At 48.2% G+C, this 11,252-nt stretch overlaps 2 protein-coding genes across 6 annotated transcripts in view; one reads left to right on the top strand and one right to left on the bottom strand.

Annotated features, from left to right (window-relative positions):
• Positions 1 to 215: 215 nt before the first annotated feature.
• On the bottom strand, positions 216 to 5,106 carry C28H19orf44 (chromosome 28 C19orf44 homolog). 2 transcript variants are annotated; one of them, XM_038163613.1, is made up of 8 exons: positions 4,989 to 5,106; positions 3,997 to 4,554; positions 3,353 to 3,707; positions 2,723 to 2,799; positions 2,193 to 2,640; positions 1,426 to 1,518; positions 1,151 to 1,317; positions 216 to 350 (listed from the first exon to the last, which is right to left on the bottom strand). In XM_038163613.1, the coding sequence occupies exons 1-8, from the start codon at positions 5,025 to 5,027 to the stop codon at positions 255 to 257; spliced, it is 1,833 nt and encodes a 610-aa protein (XP_038019541.1). In that variant the 5' UTR covers positions 5,028 to 5,106; the 3' UTR covers positions 216 to 254. The 2 variants fall into 2 exon arrangements, with proteins under 2 accessions (XP_038019541.1, XP_038019540.1); XM_038163612.1 differs by having other exon boundaries at positions 1,426 to 1,515; positions 4,989 to 5,081.
• Positions 5,107 to 6,177: 1,071 nt separating this feature from the next.
• The window catches only part of EPS15L1 (epidermal growth factor receptor pathway substrate 15 like 1), a 44,717-nt gene continuing 39,642 nt past the window's right edge, over positions 6,178 to 11,252 (top strand). For all 4 annotated transcript variants that reach the window (XM_038163583.1, XM_038163582.1, XM_038163581.1 and 1 more), the window contains exon 1: positions 6,178 to 6,460. In XM_038163583.1, coding sequence (XP_038019511.1) covers positions 6,431 to 6,460 — 30 coding nt within the window. In that variant the 5' untranslated portion in view covers positions 6,178 to 6,430. The remainder of the gene's footprint in view (positions 6,461 to 11,252) is intronic.

Genomic DNA, 11,252 nt, shown 5'->3' with positions numbered 1-11,252 from the left:
TTACCACAGTCCCATTAGTGTTACCTTGATGTCTCTTTTGCTGCCATAGTCTGCCTGAAGGTTCCTGTGTATCCCTGTGTTGTGTACACAAGTGAAACATTCAGGTATAGAAAAATAAATTATATATAATAATTAGCAACTTGTACTAACTAATTTATACTAACATAGCAGTTTGTATGAACTCTTCCAATACACTTTATAACCTTTTATCTTGTTTCAGCCTTAGAGCTGTGAATATGAATGTCACTTAAAGTTCAATAACTGTCCAAGTTATTTCTCCTGGGCTCTCTCCGAATTTCTTCCAGTGCCTGCTCAATTGTTAGAGGTGGGGATTTGTGATTCTTGATGTACTACAAAAAAAAGAAAAAAAAAAAAGCTAATAAGCTAATGTCATCTGTAGGAATGTGCCCCCCATGGACAGAGTGACAGAACCTTCCTCTGTCCCCCAAAAAGGAAAGAGCCCAGAACTTTCTCCCAGTGATCAGGTAGAAAATCACTGATAGGACCTTGGGGGCTTCACCTCAAGTTTGGGGACAGCTCATTGGCCATGAGCCAAAAGGTCCCGCCTGGGCCATTGAGTAGAAAAGGACAGAACAAAGAAGCCAAATGGCTTTTGTGAGGTGTCTTTACAGGAGCACAAGCCTGTGGCACCTGGATCGGTTTGAGTTTGTTATTTTGCCTTTGTTAAACCTTTTTTGTTCCTGCCGCTGTCACATCAGCCTCCTGCTCCTTTTATGCCTTCCAAGGAATGCTGAGCTATTCTGGGGTGTAACGTTGGGGTGTTGAGAGCTCATCAGATCAGCTCAAAACCCCCGGGCGGAAACATTACAGTCATCATGATGTAGATTATTATTTATTAAATGCCAGAAAGCAGCTGATCTTCATGCCAAGGTACCCGCATGTTTCTGTACGAGCACCAGAAAGTGACCCTTCTGTTGCAGCATCTGAATGGTCCCTGCTCATCTGAGGGCAGCTAAAAGCTGCAGCAGAAACCTTAATCTTTAAAAACCACGTCCTCCAGCAGCAGTCTTTTTTTTTTTTTCCCTTTTAAGCTTATTAATTATTCGTAAGCAGAGAAACTAGGTTTGCTGTGAACACCGCGAGCGTCTGGAAAGGAATGCACGCTCAGCCTGTGGTTCGTCATAAATACCTCTTTAGCCTCTTCCAGGGTATGGTAGTGGAACTCCTCGTGCTCTAACGACTCCACGAGGGCTGTGTGAAGGTGCTGAACGTTCTCCACAAACTGCTGGGTCAGCATCAGGTGCTGCTTGCACATGGCGTGGAGGACGAGAAGCGAGGGGCTGTACGCGGTCAGGGCTGCGGGAAGGGGACAGAGGCACGGCTGGCAGCAAGGGCTGAGCAAACCGAGCTGGGCTCGGGTGCAGAAAAGAGAGTGAAAGAGAAGAAGAAATGTGGTTTTGGTACCTTCTACTGCATCCATGCTGATCACGTGTCTGGCAATCGGCACCGGATCGATGGAGCCGGCTCCAGGCGGGGCGAGCACCGCAGCGGGGTCTGCTGTGCACAGGGCAGCATCTCTTTAGTAACACTACCAACACCAGGGCCAACAATGCTGTTATTTAAACAGCAAAGATACCAGAATATTGAATTCCTTTGGAGAGTACTCCTTGTGCTACTGGGAGCTCTGTCGCTAACACTTGCTCATCCAGCCTCAGGTCCTGTGGGGAGTATTTTTAGGCAAAAACCATTCCTTATGAAACTCAATCCCAGACTTTTCTGTGGACAGCAGATTAAAGCGTTGGGCTTTAGAAAATTTTTTGTTTAGCACTAGTGAGGGGAAGCTGCCACTGAGGTGAAGAAGTGTTACTGTTCAATATAAAGTCATCAGAAGGGTCAGTGGTATATAATGCTCATTTATTTCAGACTGCTCCTTTTTAGTCACTGTTCAGGTGGACTTGATTGGCCAATTCAGAAGATGCCCTTTCATAATCAATCCTTGAGAATAACAAGAAAACAGCAGGAAAAACAACACCTGTAGGTTATTTTTAATAGCTGGTTATCATTCTTTACCTCCAGCTCCCTAAAGGCTCCCAGGCCGATTCTGGGAAAGCTGATCCAGCTTCCTGGCTCTGGCCAGGCTCTCACATCCATAAAGACTCTCAAGGCCGACTGGGCTGGCAGGTGTGAAAGTGTAAAAGCTGCCTGAGTAGGGCAGTAGGTGCTGAACTCACCCTTCGGCCAGCAGGAGGTGCAGGGGGGCTCTGCTGTCTGCACTGCGCTTTCTGTGACTGTCACTCGGTGTCCCCGCCTGTGCTGCTCCGGGGATGACCCCGAGGGTGGGCGTGCTCCACAACACCTGCAGCTCTCACCATGTCCCTCTGCAGATTCCCCCTCCGTCGCAGACAGAGACTTTTCAAAGTCTTCAGAATATTCTGAGTTAAGAGTACTCTCATTCTGATTAAGGGAATCCTGTTTGCGTGGAGGGAAATCTGAGGAAACTCCACTTAAATGTTCAGAGATTTCAGCTTCAGAGACAGATTTTTCAACTTCCTCTTCAGAAGAATCACTCATGTCACTTATTGCACTGGTCATTTTCAGAGCAGCCTGGTCCTCTTCCACCAGCAATGTATCTTTTTTCACGTATTTGTTTGATTCTTGAGTAAACTGAATGTCTTTTCCCTGTAAAAGTATTTATTTTAGAACCTCCACACTCCACCAAAGGCAGACTGGGAATACGTGCTAGTGGGGAATTTCTACTTACTTTCTGCTTTAATTCTGCTGCCTTACTGGTAGAATCTGGTGCCAAATCATCAAGGCTCATGATATTCAGTCCAAAGTCTGCAAACAAATGACACCCATGCATGAGAATTGGCATGAAAATTACAGCACACTTTCCTGTAAGTGAGAAAAAGAAAATCAGTACTACCTTCCTAGTTCAGTACTAAAAAGTAATTGCAATCAGTCACTGATTCTTTAACTTCATAGAAACTCCTCAAATTTCCTTCTCTGATCAGCTGGCATTCCCCAAGTTCAAGGGATTTCTGCTGCCCCTCATTTGCAGCTGCTCTCACTCTGAGCCGTTGGTACATGGTGCCACTGGTACAGGAAACCCCTTGAAATGTTGTAATTGTTTTGACATCACAGTGTCACCCAGGGCAGCAGCATTAATATGAACCCATTAAGTCAAAAGCTAAGAAAAATACAAACCCATTACACTAGAAAAAATAACCAGATCAGGATAACTATTTTGATCAGGCCTTGGTTTGTGTAAAATCTCACCAGTGAATCCTTTCAAAGTGACTATTTGCCCATGTTTATCAAGAGAATTTATCAGGAGATTATCAGTACAATCGATACTGAGTCCACTGAGAAAATATTTTAGAAAACTTACATTTCAAACTGCTGCTAGATGGATCTTCTGCACCAGCTCCTTCAGAGAATAGTTCATCTAATGACTTTATTTCACTTCTGTCACTTTCAAGGGAGTCTTGCATTTGCTTAGTGTGGCCTGCTTTAGGCAGAGCACTCTTTACAGTGTTGTCTTTCATGGAAGATGACAGCAGTCGAGATCTCCTGGTATGTCCCGACAGGTTTCTGCTGGTGGGTGAAGGTGCTGGTGAATTGACTCTACCAAACACGCTTTTCTCTGAGTCTTTGCTGTGAGAAGAAGATGCTTTAGATAACTCTGCTGATGAAACTTCCTTACGAGGAGGAGGAGCCTTTCCTGATGGAACTGGAGTCTTACTCTTTTTGAAGAACACGAAAAAGAGATTTATGAGTTACTTCATTGCCATGTGTGGATTGCTAAAGGGAGAACAAATCGTTGTGGGTAAAGTAGAGTAATTTTAAGATGTTAAAATGGGAACCTGAATCCTGTCATGAGCAAGACACAAATGCAAATTTAAAATTTAGTTGCTAGTGTAATCGAAATAAAAAGCAATCAACCAATTAAAACAATTATATGAAAGCATTAATAAAAATACATAATTCAGCCAAGTTTGTATTTATCTTTCTACCCTGCTGAGCATCACTTACCAGAACCTTCTGATTCTCACTTCCACTGGAAAACCCCAAAGAGCTCTCCATCAGTTCTCTCATTTCCTCTTCATCACTGTCCAGATCAAGGTGTTGTTTAACCACAACGCTCCTTTTAGGGCTTTGCATGCTTTCCTCTGCCCCAGAAGAGGCATTCCTGCGGGTACCATCATTCTTCCAGTACCTCCTCCCCCTGGCACTGCCTTCATGCCCAGAGGCAGACGAGGTGCACTCCTCAGCCGCAGGCTTCAGGCCCGGGTCAGTGTTCTGCAGTTCCAGGTGCTTTTTTTGACCCATGATTTTGCTCTCTAGCTGTGCCACTTTCTCCAGGACCGATCTCAGCCGCGTGTGGGCGGCGCTGCCCGGAGCTGCCCGGCTGCTCCCTGCCCGCACGGAGCCTCCCGGCCCCTGGCACCGCTGCATGCCAGCAGCGTTTCCATCGCACACCTTCAGGAACCTGCCGTGCTGGGACAGAGTTCTTCCAGCGTTCTCCAGCTCTGTGTCCACCACCGCTAGGTCACCACGGCTGCCGGTCCTGCGGGGTACGTGGCTGCGGCCCTGCCAAGAATCACAGAGTTACTGACCTTAGGAAAGACTGGACACCATCGAGTCCAACTTGCGACTGATCCCGATCCCCTCGTCGTGAACCAGAGCAAAGCACCGAGTGCCACATCCCGACTTTCCTTAAACATCTCCAGGGATGGGGACCCCACAGCGATGGTGACCCCACAGCGATGGTGACTCACGGGCAGCCCCTTCCAATGTCCGACCGCCCTTTCTGGGAAGAAATCCTTGCTGATGTCCAACCTAAATCACCCCTGCCACAGCTTAAGACTGTCCCCTCGTCCTGTCGCTGCTTCCCTGGAGCAGAGCTGGCTGCACCCTTCTGCAGGGAGCCGGGGCTGCTGCAGATCCCTCCCCACACAGGACGCGAGCACCGGCCCGCGCCGAGGCTGCCCGGCTACAACTGAGACAGGGCGCCGGTGCCTCACCTGCCCTCGGCCCACGGGTGCCCGAGAGATCGCGGCCATCCGGCACGGCACGGCACGGCACGGCACGGGACAGGGCTGAACGGAGCGGAACAGGGCGGGAGAGAACGCCGTCGGGAGCCGAGGCGGCGGAGGCTTCTCTGGGCCGGGCCAGGTCCTGGAGTCCGCTACTCCCAAAAATCCCGCCCGCTCATTGGCTCCGAGCAGCGATCCGGCGCCGCCAGCCAATCACAAGCAGGTTTACCGCGGCCGGCAGCCGGTGCCGGACTGCAAGCCCCAGCATGCCTCGGGGCAGTACATGGGATTTTTACAAACCCGCCAGTTGCTAATTGTTGGAGCGAGTTGGGAATTAATCCGGTTGTTCCGCAGGATGTGCTTTAAGACCCCTCACTGGAACAACGTATTGTAGGTTATTACCTGCCCTTTGTACTTGTGTGTCATTTCCAGGGACTTGGTGAAACTTGTGCTTCGTGTGTCACGGTGAAATTTGGCATAAGGGATCTAACATCGTTATAGAGTTGTAATAAAATTATACTGCTATTGAGCTTATGCCATGGATCGTTTTTATTTTGCCTAGTGTTTTGTTTTTCTGGGTTAGTTTTCTAGTACTTTCTAGTGATATCATTCTGCTGTAAGCCAGTTCCTGAAAAGGAAATGAATGTAAAGTAGGTTGAGGAATAGCAGGAGAGAGAAAGGACTACGGAGGAAAAATACTTTGAGCAATAACTTAAGAAAAAAAAAGTTAGACAGCAAAGATGACTCAGGAAGGGACAGAGCAATGGGGAATGATAGCTATAATATATATTATAGAGAGGAACCCTCTCTGTCAGTGTCCATAGGGAAGGGTCAGAGCGTGGACCAGGGGCCCAGCAATGGCACAAGAAGCAGCAGGCAGAAACTGATGACAAGAAATTCCACCTGAATATGAGAAAAACTTCTTTACTGTGCAGTGACCGAGCACTGGAACAGACTGCAGTCCCTCACCGGAGATATTCCAGAACTGTGTGGACACAATCCCGTGCCATGCGCTCTGGGATGGCCCTGCTGGAGCAGGGACTCGGCGGCGCACTGTGCTCCATTCAAACCTGGCTCCTTTGGGATTGTGTGACTGCCCAGGGAGGTGCTGGTGAAGTCCCCGTCCCTGGAGGTGTTTCAGGAGCGACAGGACGCGCTCCGCTCAGCGTGACAAGGCGGTGACCTGTCAAAGGTTGGACTCACTGACCTAAGGAAGCCTCTTCCGCTCTAAACGATCGGGTGACTCCGCGGAGCGCTGCGGGCAGCGGCAACTGCCGCCCAGGAGCGCCCGCCGGGCCCCGGTAGAGCCGCGGCCGCTCTCGAGCACCTCCTCAGCCGCCGCCGCCTCCTCGGGCCCGCCCGGCCCGGCCCGGCCGCCGCCTCCCGCCCCTCGCTCCGCCCCGGCCGCGGCCCGACCCAGCGGGAGGAAGATGGCGGCGCTCATCCCCCTCAGCCAGCAGGTACCGGCGCCGCCGGGGACGCGCGGCCCTCCGCAGCGGCGGCCGGCCGGGCGGGCGCGGGGAGCGGCGGCGGGGCCGCATCGCGGCCGGCTGCAGCCGGGCTGGAATTGGCGCTGGCTCCAGGCCCTGTGCCGGGAGGGGCTCTCGGCCCGCGGGGAATAAGGGTCGGGGCGCGGCGGGGAGCGGGACCCGGGCGGGGCGAGGGCGGCGGGCGGCCCCCGCCGTGCCCCGGGAGCGGGGCGGGCGCTGCTGGGGGGCCACGGGCAGCGCCGGCGCCTTCCCCTCACGGAGGCCGCGACCCTGGGGAGGGGCTGAGGGTCTCCCGGCGGGATTACCGTGGGCCGGGGCTCGGGAGGCTCCGCTCGCCGCCCCGTTTTCCTGTCGGTGCCGGGGGGTTGATGCCGCCTGGAAGTGCTGAGCTGTCGTGCCGGGGTGCCCGTGACCGTGTGGGGTGTCCGGGAGGTGCGTGGGGAGCGGGGACAGCGGGAAGGGGCTGAGGGAGGAGAGGGAGGCGCTCGCCTGTCAGGAGGAGGAGAAGCTTCTGCAGGGCAGGGGACGGGGCGCCCATCCCTGACCCCTGGGAGAGAGAGGCCTTTTCCAGCTCTGGTTGAATGTTTGGGATCCCTGGGTTGATTTCTGTTGTTACAAGTTTTTGTTTTTTTTTTAAATTTGATTTCTCACCCAAATAATTCAAGCCTCAGCAGTGTGATCGCTGTTTATTATTTTCCATAGCGGTGTGAAGAGAGTCAGTTTACTTATTTGCTTTAAAGCAAAAGAAAAGCAGCATCACCCCACTACCTTCAATGTCTTAAAACCAAAACTATTTTCTATTCTGTGCCTAGGCCAGTCAGGCATTCTGAATGACTCCTATTAGTAGTTCAGATTATTTGAATATATCTATTTCCTTTTAATAACGATCTTTGAGTTGTGATGCTCTACAAATCTATCTCTCAGTGGAGTTATGTGGTGCTTGGATGACATAACTTGCTGTGTGTCTTACTAAGAACACGTGCTGCTGTTTAGCTTCTGTTTAGCAAGAGTCCTGATTAACACTGGTTTGATTAAGTGAACATATTCAGAAGCATCTGAAAACATCCATGCGCACACATGTCAAGTGATCAATGTGGTGCAAAATATGTAAGTCAGATAAGCTCTGGATGTGAAAGGGTTTGTAGTTGTGAAACTTCTGTAATACATTGGTAAAAATAAAACAATTATCAAATACTTACTCCAGAAATCCAGTTTCTCCATTGTTTAAATTCTCTTTCATCTTTGAGTCTGCCATCAATGGTATTCCTTTTGATAGAAAATGTTACGTTTCTGGGGCCTAAGACCACATTCTATAAACACATCAGTTATTTTTATCTAGTATTTTCCAGCTAATTCGGTGGAAGCGTTGTAGTTCTAAAATTTGGTTTTGTATATTGAACTGTCAAAGAGTAATCTGGCTGTAAACAGAATTTCTTTTAAAGTAATAAACTTCCTCTTCTAATAGCCTCAGCTTTGTGATTACTAAGGAGATGTGTGTTAATTAGAGTTAATGCCAGAAATGGAATTAGACAGAATAGGAGAGGGTATGTATGTTGTAGCATTGAGGCGTGTCCACTCAGAAAGCTATGAAATAAGACTATTGATACTATTGACTATTAATATCAAATATTAGACAATATTAGATATTGATACTATTGACTATTAATATCAAATATTAGACAATATTAGATATTGATACTATTGACTATTAATATCAAATATTAGACAATATTAGATATTGTCTAATAATTGACATATTAAGAGCTGCAAAGAGTATGGGTAATTCAAGCAGCTTCAAATATTTTATCATCAATCATTTTGTCATAATAATTTATTTCAGATAATTAATGTGATCCAGCGATCTTTGTGACCCTGAGATGACTTCAGGAAAGAGAATTGATTGTTCTGGTGGCAGGTGCTTACTCGTGCCTTTTTGCCAGACCTGCCCTGAGGGGCTTGGAGCAGAATCCATGCGCGTGCACCGCGTGCCACGAACACGGTGTGCAGGCTCAGGACTTCAGCTTCTGGACAGAAAGTCAACTTGGAGGTTGAGCAACAAGGCAGCAGGGCTCTGAAGGGTCTGTTGGGGAGATGATTGGCCAGAGGTGATGTTTTGGGGAGTACAGAGCAGGCCCAGGAGCCACAGGGTGGACAGACTAACAGGTTATGCTGTGACGTTGTCAACAGTGCACTCTTCAAAGTCTTTGTCTCTGCCGGTGTTGACAGTCTTGGGTTGGTCCTTCATGAGAAGATGTCACCAAACGACAGAGTCCTCCTGAATGACGGTGGTGTCATCACGTGTGGTGACGGCTGGATAGGGAGCTGTGCTATTCTTGTCGCTTGAACCCATTTTGTCTGGTCTGCTTCATCACAGAGACGCAGTCATTTTAGGGAAATCGGTCAGAAAGACTGAACCTTTGTAGAATTCTGCAAGTCAAGAGTTGATCTTGAGGTGCTTTCCAGCAGTGCTTGGGTGAGTGATTTGCTGTAGGAGAAATTTCACAGCATTGAAGCTCATCACCCTGGCTTCCTGCCACCTCTGCCAGGTAAGTCAGCTCCATGTCGTGGCTGACAATACCAAATGGGGGTGACAGGGTGGCAGGAATGTCTGGTGATGGGATGACATCATTCAGTCCTGCTGCTGGAGCAGTTTGCTCTGTGTCTTGGTACAAATCCAGTCTCTGCATGCTCTGGGTCACTCCCTGCATCAGTTAGAGGAGCTTGTAGTGGTTGACTCTCTTGTCTGAGCTTTCTGATAAACAAGAGCTGCATCGTTTGGTGGTAGTTGGCTGAAAACACGGTTTTATTCAGAGTGGAACAGGCAATTTCCTACTTCCACCTTTTCTCTGAATGATGTGTTTCCTGCTTGCAAGCACAATGCTTCTGTGTGCTGATGGTTTACATGCCAGCACAAAGAATAGTCAGATTTATGAGTTATGCTTGCAGCATCCTTCTGAAATCCTGTCTGCCATCAGGGAGAGCTTCCAGAGGGTGCTGCCGTTGGAAAATGCAGCAGCTTATTTTGTTGATGGATATAAGTGGAGTACATTTAAGTTGCTTAGGAAGCTGCTCTGAAAATGCAGGGTTTTTCTATTCAAATAGAGCTGTAATCTTCAGAGAGTCAGTGTTTGCTTGTGCTCGGTTCAGAGAAATTAGTTATGATGGATAGCTCCTTAAATGTGGATTTAGTATGTTTGTTGTAAACTCACAAGAAGGTTCTCTTGGTGTAAAATAAAATCTTCATGTTCTTGATTGGTCTTTTCTTTTATCGTGTTGCTGCCTTCCTTCCTCTCAGAGTAAGCAGAACATATGGAAATCCGTGAGGATAACAAGGAAGAAGGTGACATTTGGGAGGGGACAGGGTAGGGATGGGACTTAGTGTGAAATGCTGATGTGGTGGTCTTCAGGGCAGTCAGGACTTGGTGAAGGGAAGGAGAGATCTTGACTCCATTTCAGAAGGCTGGTTCATTATATTATTGTATATTTTACATTAAAAAAGACCACACTATAACTATACTACAAAGAAGAGAGAGAAAGATTCATCAGAAGGCGAGGCAGGAATAGAAAGGAATGAATAACAAAGTTCTGTGACTCCCAGAGAGTCCCAGAGCTGCTGCCTCCTGGATTGGCCACCAAGCAGAAACATCCCACACTGAGCAATGGAGGAAGCACCTGCTGCATCCCACAGCAGCAGATCACAAATTGGTTACACTTGAAGAAGCTGAGGCCCTTCAGCTTCTCAGGAGAAGAAAATCCTAGCAAAGGGATTTTCACAAAATATAACTACAAAAGGCTCCTTTTCAGGTGTCTGACTGCTGTCCTGGAGGTGGAGAGTGGTTATCCCAAGCAGGTTTTGTGACATCTCCGTGCTTTGCTCTTTGACATCTTTATTGGGTTCTTTTGTTGCTTTCTTTTTAAGGCCTCTGAGTGGTCTAAGGACTGACCTGTTCTTGACCAGATTGGTTTTGCTGTTGGCGTTGAGGCTGAGGAGAGCAGGGTGGAGGGACAACCTGCACAGGGTTAGAACTCTAGGAGGCGTGTGAGAAGATAGGTGTTGGGGCTTCTGCACCTTTTGGCATTCCAGCTGCCTTTTGCTTGGAATGTCAGCAAGAGGAGCTGGTATCTGCTTGTTTAGGACACTGAAAAGGCAGGGCTTTCCTTGGGTCTGCAGCTTTCGTGTAACGCAGTTGTTACACCAAGCTGAAATCCTCCAAAAGCTTTGTCATTTTATATATGGGTTGGGTTGGGGTTTTTTTTTGGTTGGTTGGTTGGGGTTTTTTGTTGTTGTTGTTGGGTTTTTTTTTGTTTGTTTGGTTGGGTTTTTGTTGTTGTTATTGTTGGTTTGTTTTGGTTTGGTTTGGTTTTTTGTTTACTCTGTTTCAGGTTAAGATCCTAGTCTTGAAAATGTGTTACTGTGTGTAATTATCTGCTGAAAATATTCTGTGAGGATGTATATGGTGCAGGAGGGAGTCAGGTCAGCATTGTGCTGAAAGCTGGGCCTTTGTTATCAGTCCTTCTCATACTGAGATCTGAAATGCTTCAGCAAATAATTCAAAGCTGTTCTTCCAAACCTCATCCCTGTGTAGCGTCACTGAGTGAAAGTGTGAGGAGAGGCAGGAATCCTGATGAATGATGAGTTCTAAGAGATGACAGTAGTCTGTGCTCTTGGTGGATCACTGTTATCCACACTGAAATTTCAAGTAGGAATCCTGATGAATGAGGAGTTCTAAGGGATGACAGTAGTCTGTGCTCTCGGTGGATC

Source organism: Motacilla alba, chromosome 28, assembly GCF_015832195.1.
Source record: "Motacilla alba alba isolate MOTALB_02 chromosome 28, Motacilla_alba_V1.0_pri, whole genome shotgun sequence".
NCBI classification, from domain to species: Eukaryota; Metazoa; Chordata; class Aves; order Passeriformes; family Motacillidae; genus Motacilla; species Motacilla alba.
Note: the sequence above shows the minus strand (reverse complement) of the source record. Positions and strands in the feature narration are given on the sequence as shown.